This window comes from Leiobunum rupestre, chromosome 11 (genome assembly GCF_980474605.1).
Source record: "Leiobunum rupestre chromosome 11, qqLeiRupe1.1.hap1, whole genome shotgun sequence".
NCBI lineage: Eukaryota > Metazoa > Arthropoda > Arachnida > Opiliones > Sclerosomatidae > Leiobunum > Leiobunum rupestre.
In genome coordinates, this window is record NC_143394.1 from 33395648 (window position 1) to 33413690 (window position 18043).

General features: G+C 34.8%; 1 protein-coding gene across 2 annotated transcripts in view; it reads left to right on the plus strand.

The window, feature by feature from the left end:
• LOC149922326 (sodium-coupled monocarboxylate transporter 1-like) overlaps positions 1-18043 on the plus strand; it is a 30266-nt gene that overhangs the window by 7088 nt on the left and 5135 nt on the right. For both annotated transcript variants that reach the window (XM_090163987.1, XM_090163986.1), the window contains exons 2-8: positions 11078-11146; positions 12844-12895; positions 14324-14391; positions 15725-15805; positions 15875-15948; positions 17302-17445; positions 17721-17853. In XM_090163987.1, the coding sequence (XP_090020113.1) occupies positions 11078-11146; positions 12844-12895; positions 14324-14391; positions 15725-15805; positions 15875-15948; positions 17302-17445; positions 17721-17853 (621 nt within the window). The remainder of the gene's footprint in view (positions 1-11077; positions 11147-12843; positions 12896-14323; positions 14392-15724; positions 15806-15874; positions 15949-17301; positions 17446-17720; positions 17854-18043) is intronic.

The following is an 18043-nucleotide window of genomic DNA, read 5'->3' on the forward strand; positions in this document are numbered from 1 at the left end:
CCGCTCAATGGACATTCGATGTTGCCTTTTTTGCTTGCTTTCGAGGAAAATAGTCCAGCCATACAATTTTATTCACTAACTATTTGTATTTAAGTAAAAACTACGTCAGTTATTATTTAATTTTATTAATATCCGCCAATTTTCTTGTTATTAAATTAAATTTAAATTATTACATTAAATTTAATTTAAATGTAGGGAATTTTTTATTTCAATTATATTAAATTATTTAAATGTGGCGAGTTTTTTTTTCACTTATTATATTAGATTTAAAGTAAATGTGGAAATTTTTTAAATTTGAGGAATGTTTTTCTGAATTGTTATAGTAATTTAATTAAATGGATTTTTTAATTTGTTAAATTTGATTCAATTAAGTAAAGAATTTTTTATTTTTAATTGATTTAATTAAGTAAAGAATTTGTAATTTTTTTATTTGATTCAATTAAAGGAAAAGTCCAGGTTGGGTAAAACTTGGGTCTATTTGAAAGATCATGTTTAAATATACTCAAAAATATCAGTCGTAAAATTGTATCTTTTTTTAATGACGAGAAATTAATTTTTAAACGAGCGAAATTTACCGCCAAGCGATCTGCCATTTTTTGTTTCGGCGTGACGTTTTAGGACTTTAATCACGCGCTGTTCGCGCTATAACAGGCTTTAACAGCGCTCTGTTCCCCGCGCGCGCTTGCTCCGCGTGCGGTCTGCGGAGGGAAGGCGAAAGAAAATGGCAGCTCGCTTGGCGGTAAATTTGGCTCGTTTAAAAATTAATTTATCGTCATTAAAAAAAGATACAATTTTACGACTGATATTTTTGAGTATATTTAAACATGATCTTTCAAATAGACCCAAGTTTTACCCAACCTGGACTTTTCCTTTAAGTAAAGAATTTGTAATTTTTTTATTTGATTCAATTAAGTAAAGAATTTGTAATTTTTTTATTTGATTCAATTAAGTAAGGGAATTTTGAAACATTTGTTCGATTTTATTTAAATAAGGGAATTTTTAAACTTCTGTTCGATTTAATTAAATACGGGTCTTTTTAAATTATTGTATTATAAGTATTTAAATGCTGTAAATTTTAGTAAAAACTATTTTTTTAAAAAGGGGAATTTTGACATTTTTATATTAGATTTAGTTAAACGGAGGTTATTTCTGAAATAGCGTTTCAATTCAACAACCTATTAAAAAGGGTAATTTAAATAATAAAATTTTCCTTTTGTTTATTCGCTCGACTGAGCAAACGTTTATTTCTTTGCGTTGATAGTGTTTCAATCCCATTATTTTTGGATAAAACGGCGGCTATTATTACACCACGGCCTATTATTACATGTCGGGAATTTTCTGTTTAGTATTGATTCTGCCAATTTCGGTTACGAAAAGATGTTTCATTATTTCCCTATAAAAAGACGTTTCTTCTCTTACGTAATATTTCTTGGAATTTCCTACTTTCAGTTTCTCCGAAATTAATTTGAATTCCCCGAAGAATGGTTTAAAATGTCATGGGTTCAATTATTTATTTCGTAATTATTTTAACACGAGCTTTTCTTCGTAACATTAGCCCTTCAGATTAAAAAAATATGGCGTTATATTTTTGTTAACATTCTTATGAAATATGTCGCTTTTAGATTTTATTTATGGATACATTATAAAATTGAATAAAATAACGTCTAAAATTTATTACGTATTGTATAAGACCAAAGGTTTATAGCATACATTTAGGCCATTAAAATGAAACTTGTACCTTCGTAATTTTCTATGGGAGCTATTTTGCTACCAAACCGTGGAGGCTCAAAATTAACTCTGCTACTAATGATGTAAACTTTAAGAAACTCACTGATGAATACTATTTTTCATCCGACAATTAATCTGAAAAATCAGGTTTCAAGCGAGTAACATTAGCAGTTTAAGGAGATTAGATGGATACTTCATTCGTAAGCGATATTATTTACTTCTGATAAGATTGTATTTTCATTCCAGTTTTTTTTGTTTTAGTACGTGTACTTAATTTATAAATTTAACCCGGTGAAGTGATAGTTTCAATGAGACTATCGCTCTATAAGGCTTAATTTATACGTTCGTTCGGACTTTGTTAATTAGGATGATAAAATTAGCGAATAAGTAGATTAGTCCATTATGAAAAGAGATAATAAAGCTAAACCCTAAACAAATATGAAGAAATTTAAAAACTTACTAATAGCTCGTACCGATAGGTCTTCGAGCAAACAAAAGGACGCGGAACTCGGACCAAATAGATCTTTGAGTGAAAAATTAAATTAAATTAAATAGCCAGAATTTCCAACGGTAGACCGGTTTCGTCCTATTTGGGACTCGTCAGTACCGTGCGGGAAATCTGGCTCGCGACTATAACACCGAAAAGAGAAACTAAGCCTAAATATTAAAAATTTTAAACCCGAATAAGGGGGAGTGGTGGAGAATAGTATATACGCAATGTTAAGTTGAAAGGAACCACCTATGGACTGCATTGTAAAGGAAGACCTATCGGTACGAGCTATTGGTAAGTTTTTAATTTCTTGAAATTTGTTTAGGGTTTAGCTTTATTATCCCTTTTCTTAATGGACTAATATACTTATTCGCTAATTTTATCATCCTTTACAATGCAGTCCATAGGTGGTTCCTTTTAACTTAACTTTGTTAATTAGCTCGACCAACCTCTCTGTCCGTTTTACAGGCAAATAACGGGCGAGTTGGTAACGCGAAACCCTCATTGAAAAATCAATACGCCACATTTTTTAATTCGTCCCTAAGTTAGACGTACTTTACAACTCCGGAAGTCAACAATTCGGTTTCGAAGGATCGCGAATACGTTAGGAAATTGCATCGAACGCGTGGTGTATTATTCTTGCCGGGTAGTAGCGGCGCTAAGGTTTTTTCACAGGTGGGCTAATTATTTTGTGGCTCCTAAGAATTTTGTGGCCCTTAGCGGGAACCTTGGATGGACCATATTTCGCAAAAGTGGTGAAATCGAATTAACCCAAAATTTTCCAGGAAGCGAGAAGAGCAAGGTCGTTTTATTGTTGCGGCTCTCGTCGCGTTTACTGGACCCCCTACTGACCTTGTATCTGACCTGGAGGGGACACGTGCATGCCTGGGATATTTCCCTAAATTCCCATAAGCCCCTTTCTTTTCAACTTTATCTCAATTTCCCCTACCTTCCTCCCGAATCCATATGTTTATGGTCTACTACCTTTTTGAGTAAACAAATTGATTTGGAAAGATTTTTTCCAGAAAAAAGGTTTCTTGGCAATAAAACAAATTTCTAGAGATAATGAAAATTCATAAATTAAAATATGTGGCCTCTTAATTATGAATATGTGGCCCTTTTAATATAAATATGTGGCGCCTCTCAGAAATGCAGGGGGGCTAAAGCCCACTTCAGCCCACCCTTAGCGCCGCTACTGTTGCCGGGTAGTCTGTCTGGATGTTTTTAGCCCCTTCGGAGCGGTCTTTATCTTCGAACGAAGCATTGACGTCAGGAGAAGTTCGTGTCCAACTGGTCAATTTAAGCCGTTGGGCTTAGACGCGGCATACCTCCGACTAATAGTAACGGCAGGCGTGAAGTTACTGTCCGTTACGGAGTTATCCGTGGACGTCGGTAGATCTGGGAGGACGTCCTCCCAGGGTAGATTAAGGCAGACCAAGCTCTTGCTTTTCAATGCAACCCCCCCCCCCCCCCCTCTCTTCTGTTCTCTCCGGCTCAACGCGTTGCCTAGTTACGGAAGAGCCTGGAGATAAAAATTCGATGAAATTCAAAGGGGTTCATGACTTGATGTTGGAAAACGAGAGACGCTCGAGAATGACTTTCGCGCCGTTACTAATAAGAGTTTGATAACTATTCCGTCTGCCCTGATACAGTTTCGACCCACTTTTGATGGTGACTATCGAAGAAACTGGACGTGGCAACCGCTCTCGTTTGGCCAGATCAATAATTTAAGACCTAAAATAATAAAACCCCCTTTTTAACCTCATCCATTCTAGATAGAGGCAAAGGTGTTATTTTCGATGATGCTGTTGCTGGCTGTGGTATAGTGGTTGAAGCTAACTCCAAATGGGTCCCCGCGAAACGTCGATTTCTTCTTAACGATAAGCGTTTAATATGTTATCGAGATGTCGTTCGATTGGTATTAGCTACCTCTATCTTATTATGTCAGTGCCGTACCACTGTTATTAATCGTAGGGGCAGGGTATCTTTTAGGGTCTATTTCAACTTGTACTTAAAGAGATAGTAGGTGGTTTTTTTCGCCTGTTCTGGGTTTTTGAGCAGGTAAAAAAGTGTAGCCCTATGACGTCATTTTACTCCAATTCTATCTTGACGAAAAAAACGAGTTGGAGTAAGAAGGGAGTAGTTAAAGGTTAAAGGTTATTTATTTGTTTTGTTTTTAAGATGGCGACCGGTGGTGAAGTCATCAATATATGACCCATTTTTCTTATTTATTTAATAATAATAATAATCAGCTAGGCTAATACCCAAGACACCACCTTAGGCCTAAGTCATCAAGCAACTTTTAAAGTCATTAAATAGTATTTAACAATTGGATTTTCGTTATTAAAAGCTTGCCACATGTGAAGATGTTCAAAACCCGTTATGTTTTCGTGAAACGAAATTTAAGCAGACGAATTTTCTATATAAGCTAGATTTCTCCCTCTACACCTCCTTTCGAGGAGGAGTAAAAAGTGTAACATCTGAGCTCTGGAACAAGCGAACAAAATTCGGGACAGGGTAAATCTTACCCCGAGAACAGGCGAATAAAACGTTTTAGGGTAAGAAGTGTACACTTTTTGTCCTGGGAACGGCGAAAAAAAACCACCTAATGTCAGCTTGGACACATTTCGAATTTTCTGATTTAAGGTACATCATAAGATAGATTTTTATGTTCAGAATTCTATAATAGCTGGTTTCTTTTCGCCTGTTCTCGGACTAAAAGTGTACTCTTTTTATTCGCCTGTTCCGGTGATGAGAATTACTCCGCCCCACAAACTATTCTCTTGTTCCGGAGTATTAGGGCTACTCTTTTTACTCCTTCTGGAAAGGAGGTGTAAAGGAGTAAATTGGATTTTGTCGTCTGCCATCTAGAATTTATCTGTTGAAAAGGCCATAGGCTGCCATTTTGGATAAAGATTTTTACTCCGACTCAAAATATGCGCCACGGCACAGAATCGGAGTAAAATGACGTCATAGCCTGACTCTTTTTACCCTACTCCGAAATCCCGGAACAAGCGAAAAGAAAACACCTATTTTATATGTCATAACAATTAAAGCAAATATTTAGTTCGGAAAATTAACTTTAAAATATTTCTATGTTAATCACTTCGACGAAATTTTTCCCATTGTTGACGTCATAAATTGTTGCGGAGGGAAATTTAGAAGATTTCCTACCGAATTCCTACCATTCTAGTTTTTGTTAGGATTAAATACGTGTATGAAATTAAGTGTTGGTCCTTTGGGCGTGCGCTCCTAATATTTTAGAGGATTGTAGCTCGTGTGATATTTCGCACTTTCTTCAAAAATAAAAATTTAAAACGCGTGCTCAATAAGTGTTGTTTCCCCCCAACAAAAATTGCCCCCTCAGTCTTTGATGGGAGTTCAGTTCAGTACGTTCCAGTTCTAAAACCGTTGGCGTGACTCGAATAAATGTACGTCAACAAGCTGGCAAACATGTTTCCTGAAAAATCAATAAAAACCAAAGACTACCGACCGTTACATGTCCCTTCCTAGAGTATACCACCTCCTAGGCAGCTCTTTGATGGGGGTTTTATGAAAACACCTATTATAACTTTAACAGTGCATCGGAAAATAGCGTAAACTACCAATATATTTCAAAAGCTTATTACAATATCACTTGTTTTGGAAAAAAGGAATTTATTTATGTTAATTGAAAATTAAAATCCTTATACGTAAAACAATAATATGATTTTATTTAAGATAAAATTTCGATTTTGATGTCGTATTAGTGTTCTCCATAAGGGTTTCAAATGATTTTTGACAATCCCAAATTTACGCTTATGAAATTTTGGTATTACTATTTTATCTGTGGTTTCCCTCGAAATATTATCTCTCGGCTCGCTCTTGTAGCAACCAATATAAACATCTACCCGCAAATGACGTCAATAATAAGTACCCATAAAATGCAGGGTAGCCTACCCCTCCGTTTAAAAACTTTGCTAGTGAATATTTATAATTAATATCATTATCTAATTATAATATATTTAATGCCAAAATCTAATAAAACTAGAAAATTCTGACACGATCTCTTCAATAGGAATTTAATTGAGGCCTCGTTTTATTGTTATTAGCATAAGTAACATAATAAACAATAAGTATGACACTTCCTATTGCTTTAATGCTAATTTTCTAACCGAACCTTTTTTCGGCACTGATACTCTCTTCAAGCTGTGACTTGGACTCGCGACTTACCGTCTTGGATGACTACTTTTTGATACAAATTTAAGCTTAATATCGGAGAGCACGTTCTGGAGTCGCGAGGGGCTTTGGCTTTGTTTTGAAGCCCGCGTGCGAATCACGCGTGATAAAAAACATGAGCTCGTGGCGCCGAGAAAAACTTTTTTAATTTTATCATTTTAGCCTAATATTCCGCCTATCTATCGGAAACCAGATATTTCGGCTTAGCGGAAGTCTCGCGTATTTTAGACACTAGAGGGCTCTGTGCTGAGAAAACATCTTGATTACGCAATAACTATAAAAATCAGTTTGGTTGTAAATCTCGTTAATTGTAATACTTATTGTTATTATATTACTTATGGTATTAGTTAGTTCTATCTAATTCCCATAGGCAATAAGGGACCCATAAAGTTAAGTCTTTGATATCGCTGAAACCATTTGGGGCAAAAAGTGGAAATGATACGTGAATCGAAGGTAAATATACAGGTAAAGTATACGTCTGTACTCAGCTAGAGGTTTCCCTCGCACATTTTAGACGGGTGGCTTATAGCTTGTTTATTATCATCCCCCTTGTTGCGCAACGGAAAAGTATATTATGGGCTAGCCCATCTTGTTTCTTTGGCTTTTCGGTTCACTTTATATAATATTTTGAAAAAGTATATATGGATTATATAACATGTTTTTAATGCGCTATTACTACAAGTAGTGCTCGGCAGTCGATTAATTTTTATCCATGAATAAAATAAGCTCTGCGATATTTAAATAATATTTATTTAAATAACCAATAGTTGAATAAAAATTGTAAAATGTTTAAATAATCGAAAGTGAATAAGCCTATTATTTAAATAAAACAAACAATTATTTAAATAAATACCACTTTTATTCAAATAAATTCTTGGTTGCGTAAAAAAACATAATTAAATAAGTTAAAATGATATTCTTTTTACCAACGTGTTTTAAATAAATCGAAAAATTTGTGGATAATGAATAAACAATTCCGAACACTAACTACAAGAATGATTGCTTTTATACAATCGGAACCAAGGCTTAGCGTCTTTTATATGGTATTTCGTTATTCTTTCAGCATTGTACTTCGTGAAAATTGGCAATCGGGATTTTGTTAAATTTAGTGGTGAAGTTTGTGACTAGTTGGATAATCCAAGGGGAGAGAAGGTCAAGGATGAGACTACTAATTATGACCATTGCCATCTTGTTTATATGTTTTTTTTTCTCTCCACAATCCCACGCGCTGTTGGAATGTTTTGAGAACTTGAAAAGACAAAAAGTAAAAAAATCTGTACAAAGAGGATGAAAACCTTGAAATAATGGGCCTTTGTAGGATAGCGAATTAATTTTTCAGTTAGTCATTTATCTCCATTATTTTTACCTTCTTCCGTGTTTATAAGAGTTTTAAATTATGTTCCACATAAGCGTGTCAGTTTCTTATCTTCAGCGTGTTAAACTTTCACTGAGCCGTTTATAGAATGACCACACATTAGTGATGTAATTAAGGATATTGAATTAGACCTAATACTATAAGTAACGTAATAACGAAAAAGTATGACACCTTCCTATTATTTTAATGCTAATTTCCTGACCGAACCTTTTCTACAGTGACATTCTCGGCCGACTGCAACGTGGACTTGTACCCGAACTGTGAATTGTATAGTTCGCCTTAGGCATATTTTAGACACTCGGGGGACTAAATCTTGATTGCCCAATAATACTGAAAATCCGTTCGGTTATCATTTTTTTTAATTGACGTTATGTTACTTAAATTAAAAGGAACCACATATGTTTAGCTTTTTTATCATTTTTCATAATGAACGTTTCTACTTATTCGCGTATTTTATCACGTTTTGTTACTTATGCCAGAGTCTCTTAAAGATATTTAAGGGGGAACAATACAGTAAAAGCCTCTTTTTCGTTCAAGCTAAACGTTTCTGTTTTAACAATTACATGATTGAATTATATTTTCCTTATTAGGCTGAACTTCCTCTAGTGTTTAAAATAATTTTGATAATTCTAAAATTAATAGTTAACGATATAGAAGGTCCTAACTAAAGGGTAGTTTGTCCGCTTGCCCAACTTATTTTGCTCCGGGGGTCCGAATTAAAACGTAATAACTTAATTACTTTTAAATTTTAAATTGTCAAAATTATTTTAGTCACTAAACAAGAGGCTGGTCTACACTTAAATATTAATTTTATAAGTTAAAATACAAAATTAATTAAGAGTTCAGCTTGAAATAGCGCGAAAGTAGGCAATGCCCACTGTAGCCTTTCCCCTTAAGAGACTCTGCTTATGCTAATACTTTAATGTGAGTCCGGATTTTTTTTAGTGCGATAATTAATAATAAAAAACTACATTGTAAATATCGTTGTTTGTTCAAGTTGTTTTTTCTTAATTGCTGCTATATCTATATTGTATATTTTACTTCATATTCGTATTAATATCGATCAATGTTGTGGATATTTTAGGTTAGGTTAGGTTCACGTAAATGTTACTATTTTCTTATATTAACAATATTTAAAAAAAAACAACCAATTCCTAATGTTCGAAAAAACGGACAAATGAAATTCTCCAGTAAAGTTTACATAAATTGAACGACTAAATCACCAACAAAAGTTGTGATAAATGTTTCGGGCAAATGAAATACGTTTTCGGACATACGATCTGGTTTTCCGGCATTAGGACATTTGTACCACCGTTCGGACGAATGAAATTCGAACAAATGTACCCAAATCTTATGTCGCTTGATGACTTAGGCCTAAGGTGGTGCCTTCTGTATTAGCCTAGCTGATTATTATTTATTTTATTTAAAATGAAGTTTATAAATAAGTAACTTTTCCTAGGCAGTTTTATATCGCTAGGCAAAATAATACGCCGCGATTTTTCGTGAAATTCACGTCCATTAGAATCGGTATCGAGCCTGTGAAGGTATAGTTTCTTTTAAGGTGAATAATTCTACGGTAAATAAACCTCTATAGTATAACGGTAATACTACATCCCTTCATACATAGTTACTGATAGAAAATAAGTATTTCAATAGCTATTTTTATAAAGTAACGTGGCCTTGTTGTTTTAATGTGGCTTTTACGTCACAATCGACGAGCGCGCGCTACAGTCGCCAGAGGAATATCGCTTTTTCTAGCGCGCGTGCAAATCTAATAAAGCTGGCTCTTGTGACGTAGAAGCAACATATTAGGTGGTTTTTCCCCCTTTTGTTTTGGGTTAAAAAGTGTAGCCATATGACGTCATTTTTCTTCAATTCGGTCTTGACGAAAAAAAAACGATTTGGAGTAAGAAGGGTGTGCAAGGTTCATACAAACATGGAAATCAGTGAAAACCTAGAAATATCAGTGAAATTTATTTAAAGCAAAAAAGTCAGGGAAATATCAGGGAAAATGAAAATTTTCCTGAAAAATCAGGGAAATCAGGGAAAATAATTATTATAACTCCAAATGATGTGCAATTTGTTTTAGTATTACTGAAATTACTACTTAGTATTGAATTCATACGTTCAATCTTGACTATATTATATTAGAAAGTGTAACAGTAATGCTTTTAACATTTTGGAGACCCTTATTGTTTTAAAAAGAACACCTGGAAGATATTCAAAACTACTCTGGAAAACCTGGAAATATCAGGGAAAATGGTTTTTGAAATATTGTATGAACCCTGGAGTGGTTAAAGGTTATTTATAAAAAGCTTGCCCGTTATGTTTTCGTGAAACGAAATTTAAGCAGACGAATTTTCTATATAAGCTAGATTTCTCCCTCTACACCTCCTTTCGAGGAGGAGTAAAAAGTGTAACCTTAGAGCTCTGGAACAAGCGAACAAAATTCGGGACAGGGTAAATCTTACCCCGAGAACAGGTGAATAAAACGTCTTAGGGTAAAAAGTTTACACTTTTTGTCCCCGGACAAGCGAAAAAATCATCTATTAAATTTTTACTTTTGATTCATTTTATTTTATAGAAACCACTATTAGCAAAGATTAACACCAAACTGATTTTCAGAGCTACTGCGCAATCTAGGTTTAGTTCCCAGCGCAGAGCTAGTGTCTAAATATGCCTAAGGCGAAATATACTACTACGAAGGACCATAACACGAGTTCAAGTACAAGTCGAGACTTTGCTAGAATGTCAGTGTCGAAAAAATTAAGGTTCGGTCAGGAAATTAGCGTTGAAACAATACAAAGTGAGCACTTTGTATAAGTACAGCACTGTACTTATCGCTATTAGGTCACTTATGCTAGAAGATAATTATTGACTTATGGCCTTACTTTATTTCTTCGTCTGGAAACTTTTCCCTAACGCATTTAGGTTGATAAATATAAAACTCGTGAGAGAGAAATATCTAAATACCGTTGGGCGAAAGGTGAAGACTATTTTCGCGAAGCTATTATTTTCCGCGGACAATGAGCCCTTAGAAAAACTTCCATTCTTCCCATTAAGCCGATACCGTTCTTCGATCGATATTCGACTCTCCACGCCAGCAACCAACCAAATCCCTTAACAATGGCCAGTTCTTCTCTCCTTTTAATCCGTATATTGCAATTTGGTCCCTGGTGGAATGGCTAGTACTAGTATTTACCGTAGCCGAACCTGTAATTTATTATTCCGCTATTTCCACCAATTTTGCATTTTTTCTTTCTCAGTATTTAGACCGGAGGTTTCATTCCAAAACCCTGCGTATCATAGCGTCGCTTTCTTTTGTTCTGTCTACGGTAAGAATCTATATTTCCATTTGGATATTGACGAGTCCCGGTTATACGTTTTATTGGCCGAGCGACGCAACATTTTTTCCAAAAATGTTCAAATTTTAATCATACACCAATTATCCTCTACAGTTTACGCCGAGGGGTCGGACATTTACCAAAATCCCATACACTTTGTCTGAAATCGCAAAATCTATGGAAAATTAACATTGAAATCCCAAAATCACTTCAAAAAGTAATGATAAAATCGCCAAAATCTCTACGAAATCCCGAAATCCCGTACAAAATAATGGCAAGTGTCCGACCCCTCTGTTTACGCAGAGCCACCTATAGTCTTCAAATAAATAAGCTTATAAACTTTTGGATTTTCGTCTACTTGAACTAGCCGATCGTCTACTTACAAGTTAGTAGGCGAAAAATTAGCAGTTTCTGTACTTCTCGCGTTATCATTTACCTATAGCATAAGTGTATAATATTGTAACATAAGTGTGACACTTCCTATTCTTCTCATGCAAAAGATTTACTGAGAGCTACTCACAATACAAACTGCATTACGGGCTTCGTCGCAGTTTTGCGTCCGCTTGCTAACGCGTCTCACGTAGCCTTTGACAGCGCCTCGCTAGGGGGAGATTTTCTTCTTGTGATGACGTCACTCCGTTACTAGCTCTCAGTAAAATATTCCCCGAAGTGACAAACTTATGGAATAATATTATAGACTTATGCCTGTAGATAAGCAACTCCAAAATAATTTGTTTCGTAAAAATTATAAAATATAATAAAAATATGAAATATATGATATAAATTATATATTAAAATGTTTTTTCAATATTTTTTTGGAAATTTAATAAGCTCCTTCAGCTAAGATCAAAGTGTAGTATCTATAATCAAAGTGTAGTATCTATAATGCAGTAGTTAAACGTATCCTAGCACATCCATTAGTAATATTTAATCGATCTATACCATTCATAGTTTGCATACTCGCTCGGCCCAAAAGTTAAAACGTAGATTCAACTAACAATGAGACTACCCGAGGTGTTACACACCGATTTTGTTCAAACTCGGGGGATTGGTAGACCTTCATGTAACTTGAAAAATCCTAAAGGGATTTTAAAAGGGATTTTATTCAATGGCAACGGTTGTGTGATGGCAAGGAAAAATGTTTTTGACAACATAAAATAACATGGGATTTTGACCGATTTCCCTGTGAAAAAAAATTTAAAAAATGGTTCAAAATGTGACAAAAATTTTTTTTCGTCAATTTTTATCAATTTTTTTATAATTTTGGTGTTTTCTTTTTTTTTCAATTTTGTAAAATGTTTCACAGGGTGGACCCTTGTAATCGGTCAAAATCCCATGTTATTTTCAATAGGAAAATTTCCATTAGTAGTTGTCAAAAACAATTTTCGTTGCCCATTGAATAAAATCCCTTTAGGATTTTTCAAGTTACATGAAGGTCTACCAATGCCCCGGGTTTGAACAAAATGGGTGTGTAATACCTTGGGTAGTCTCCTTGTAAGTCCTAGTAAAAATATAATTATATAAAGGATATCTCAATAAAAAGCTTTATTATTATTATTATTATTATTATTATTATTATTATTATTATTATTATTAGTAAAAAGGGTAATCTTCCGAGCAATTTATCCCGCCCAAAAAATTAATGGTACACAATCAAATGCTATTAGAGAACCAACATTTACTTTCAGGTGTTTTATCTAGGAACTGTTCTGTATGGACCAGCATTGGCGTTAAATTCAGGTAAGAAGGCTGAAATTTTAGTCAATTCCCTCTTATTAACAACACACAGAGTTGCGGACTTTCTTTAATAGCTTTTAATAGCCTTCAATTTGTTGATTAGAAGGATCTTTTTTTCATAAAGGACGAGATAAAAAATAATTAGTAATTATATAGTTAGTGAGGGAAATAGGACACCCGAATTATCCGCTATCGAAATTTTATCAATTATTTTTGGCGGGGTTCCAGTTGAGTTACAACAAGAAAGATTTATTTTAACTTAGTGGTCGAATTTTCAATCGCGTTGTAAGAACCAGTCTTAGGGAACTAATGATTTATTTTATAGAGGGTAACTGTTAAAAATCGTACTCACATAGTCATCCTCCCTAAGTTGAAATAAATAATTATTAAAAAATAATAATTTTAATGTGTAGTGATAAACGTATAAAATTCTGCCTTTAATCGGTACATTTATTCAGCCTGAAAAAAAGTTTTTAGTTTCCCTAAGAAATAAACTGATTAAACCAACTATTAAGAAATATTTTAGTATTAAATTTCCTAGCTGTTAATGTAATGGGTATAATCAGACTTATACAGGGTGTTTTTTTTTTGCTCGAAAAAGTGATTTTCTTTAAAAAACTATCTTTTCTAGAAAGTTTAAATTTGTACTGTACATTATACGTGACGGGGGACACTTTCTACCAAAATTGCATCTAAATCGAAAAATATTTTCACGTTTTTTGAAAATTTAAATTTTAACCGCTAGGTGCTATAAGAAGATTGTCAATGAGAAAATTGTAGAGCGTCACCGAAAACGTACAAATAGCGTTGGCGCTAAAAAAATAGACGTCTTATTGCATTAAACACCAGATTAACAAATTTCTGACTTTCATAAAGTTACTACTCTCCCAATGGAATTCAAAAAACGTTATTTTAGCTTGCCCAACTTGTCACGTTTTCAAGACGTCTATTTTTTTTCGGTGACGCTCTACAATTTTCTCATTGACAATTTTATTATAGCACCTAGCGGTTAAAATTTAAATTTTCAAAAAACGTGAAAATATTTTTCGATTTAGATGCAATTTTGGTAGAAAGTGTCCTCCGGGCCCCGGCACGTATAATGTACAGTACAAATTTCAACTTTCTAGAAAACATAGGTTTTGAAAAAAAAAATAACTTTTTCGAACAAAAAAAACCACCTGTATATTATAAATGTTACGTGAGACATTGTAAAAAGTATCTGATATATAAATATTTTTAATATTTTCTTTATGCAAATTTTACAAAGACAATATAATAATGTATCGTTCTATCTAAATGTATTCTGAAAGGCGTATCATTATAAATAACATTATTGAGAGATTTAATCTTAGGGTGTTAAATACTTTTGTTATAATCTTTTATGATAAGAAGGCTATATTAGAAGCTAATTTAATTTTTGTTTTTCTCTAGTAACTCCATTGACGGTTGAAGCGTCAGTTGTAACGATTGGGATTGTGTGCACGTTTTACACCACTTTGGTACGAATTAATTCAGTCCATATGGGTTTCGAAACCCGACCAATTATAGGAATTTGCAAAGTATAGGTTTTATTGTCAAGGATTTGCATGGTTGAATTGTCAAAGACGAAGTAATGATAATTTTTTCGGAGTTGAAGTTGAGAAAATCATTTCAACTTTTTACACGTGAATTGTTAATTGTTTCGTAAGAACGATAGCTAGTTGAGAAGTTGTCAATGACAAAGTAATAATTATTTTTTCGGAGTTGAAGTTAAGAAAAATATTAACTTTTTTTTAGTGGAATAAACGCTTTTATAAAACATCTTCAAGGAAATAGCCAAAAAGTTAATATTTCCGAGAGCCAGAACCTGCAAGTTACTGTTTATAATATAGTGCTTGTTGAAATAATGGAAACTTTTCACTTGTACCGTATGCAACCAGTGTTTCGTTTAAACCAGGTAGCGGTTTTGTTCCCGCTCGGAAAATGACCGAGGACTTTTTCCGTAAACTTTTCCGTATTTTTCCGAAAAAAAATATGTTTTCATTCCATGATTAGTCTAATATATTATTTGCAAATAAATAATAAATAAATAATAATAATCACCACCTTAGGCCTAAGTCATCAAGCGACTTTTGAAGCCATTAATTCAGGTGGCCGGGTTACAATGCGTAGGAGGGTGGTGGCAAGCCCTGCATGCCACGCGTTCGAGACAACAGCTCCCTACACTAACTATTACCGTTAACCTCAACAAGTTTAAATAAAGCGGCATTTTCGCCTCATTTTTTCGAATCTGAAAGTAAAACTTAATCTGTAGACTAGTTTAAACTGATTAACACTATTAATGTTTTGTAGTATGTTTACTTATATTAGACATTTTATATCGATAAAAAGTTAAAAAAATTAAAAACCCTTAAAAAGTAATTTATGTTTAAGTTTTTAATTTTTCGATTTGCGTAAAATTTTCTGGAAATTTTTCCGCATTTTATTTTTCGGGAAAATTAACAACACTAGTTTTTTGACATATTAAAGCTTAGCAAAAACACGACGTTCTGTTTTCAGATGAAAAGTTTACATTATTTCAACAAGCACTATATAAACAATACCTTGTGGTTCCTAGCTGGCTCTCGGAAATACTACTACTTGGCGATTTCCTTAAAGATGTTTTTATTTAAGCGCCTATTGTCATATTTGTTTTGTTCGCGTACCAACTAGGTTAGTGGCGAAGTTGTTAAATCTGAAGGAACATTTATTTTCATCAAAATATTTAATCATTTAAACTGGTTTGAATTGTCACTTTGGTGTTTCCATATATAATAAAGCTGAAATAATAATTTATTTCGATTCCGCGCGTAGGGTGGGATGAAAGCGGTTGTGTGGACGGACGTTATTCAGATGTTCGTGATGGTAGCTGGTCTGTTAATGATTATTATTAAGGTAATTAGTTAAACATCGTACTATGGCGTGAAATCTTGAGTATTTGTGATGCAATAACTGCGTTTGCAGGGCGTCGAATTGGTGGGAGGTCTCGAACGAGTCTGGCAAATAAACAGCGACGGAGGAAGGGTTCAATTTTTCAAGTACTCGCCTTCTCTCCTACTGTCCTAAAGGGAATATAACCTCCTACGCGTTGTTAAAGGAAGAACAATTTTATATAGGACTGAAAATGTCAAAAGCAATAGGAGGGCTCCAGTGGAAAATATTTGAACCTTTTGGGGGGAGGTCATAAATACTATAGGTTATATTCCCTTCAATCATCACCCACGAGTTTTTTCGAAGTTCTATGGTAGCCGTCATTGATAGTGGACAGAAATTAGAGTATAAACATAATTACATAATATCCATAAGTATGACATTTCCTATTGTTTTAATGCTAAAATTTCTTTCCCAACATTTTTTCGACACTGACCCTCTAGGCCAGTTCCGCCTGGAACTCTCACTTGAACTGAGTAGAATATTATCGTCCTTGGTGTATTTCACGAGGGGTCGGGTATTCACCAAAAATGTGTACGGGATTTTCACGCTGAATTTAATGATTTCTTGTTGGATTTCAGATTTCTTATCTTTTGTCCCGGATTTCGGGATTTCACGTTGGATTACTGGGTTTTGCAATTTCTCGATTTCTAGATTTCCGGTCGGATTTCGAGATTTCTAGCCAGATTTCTAGATTTCCGGTCGGATTTCGAGATTTCTAGCCAGATTTCTAGATTTCCGGTCGGATTTCTAGATTTCCGGTCGGATTTCGAGATTTCTAGCCAGATTTCTAGATTTCCCGTTTGATTTTGAGATTTCTGTTCAGATTTCTAGATTTCCCGTTGGATTTCAAGATTTCGCGTTGGATTTCCTAATTTCGAGATTTTTATCTCCGGATTTTAAATAAATCCCGATTGAATTTCAGATTTATTTGGAAAGTGTTCGCGATTTCTTTGAATGGCCGACCCCTTGATATCTCACCATTGATAATATTTGAACACTAGGGGGTGTTTTGCTGAACTAAACCTTGATATCGCCATAACTAAGAAAATCAGTTCGATGATAATTTGTGCAAATTATCATGTTTATTAGTCTTAATATGTTCCTTAAAGTATAAAGTAAACGTTTGATGATGAATTAACAAATTTTATTTTGCCTCTAAGAGGGCTTTTTATTATTTTGAAAGGTGTGTAGGGGCATCTAATCCTACCACCTTATGCAAAATTCGATCCGGTGCGCCCACCCCGTGGCGTAACGGACGTTCTGCTAAACCGCGCAATTATTACCCCTAATGAAATGCTCGTAAAAAAATAAGTAAAACCGAATTCAATGTGGGCCACTGATTGCGACCAACTTAGGCATAACGCGTAAGGACAAAATGGCGGCTACTAAGAAATGTTTAAAATGAAAGACAAGAATGTACTATTATGAAAAGGTTTCTTCTCTTTCGCGTGTTTCAGTATGGCCGAAAGCCCGTATTCTCCCATTCCGACTGTGTGGGAGGTGATCCTGTCTTTCGGTGTCATTTGGGGAGCTGATTACGCCATCAGTCAGACTCAAGTGCAGCGCTACTACAGCACCTCTTCCCTAAAAAACGCCAGAACGTAAGCCGAAAATCTTTGCCAACTATAAGCGCGCCACCTAGCGCTTATTTTCGACGCCTACTCCTACTTTCCTTCGGTGACTTACCTCGCCCCTTAACCTTATAGAAGGTGTCAGGTGGAGGGGTCCCAACCTAAGCTTTTCGCTCGACCGATCATTTTCATTTGGCCAAATAGTCTTAGGGGGGCTGGGGTTAGCGGTCTGCGCCTTTAATCCCCCGTTGAATATACGCCTATAGATGGCGCTGGTTATGGTTTACGCGAGTTGTTTTTCTTAGAGCTCTGTACATCAATCTACCGTGTCTGGTCACGATGTTGAGCTTGGGATGCTTCAGCGGTGTCGTTATTTACGCCTACTATCACGACTGCGACCCTCTGAGTTTGCCCAATGGGGTCAAGAGATTGGATCAAGTGAGTACATCATTAGCTCATTTATATTTTCCAACAATATCTGCCTTTTAAACTATGGATAAAAGCTCGGGAATTTTAGCGTTGTGGAGCAATTTTAACGCGTCATTGTTTTGGCCAACGGGATAATGGGGGCTGACAAAAGAGGGGGTCGACACAGGGTCCGTTATGACGTCAAAGACAGCCTAATTAA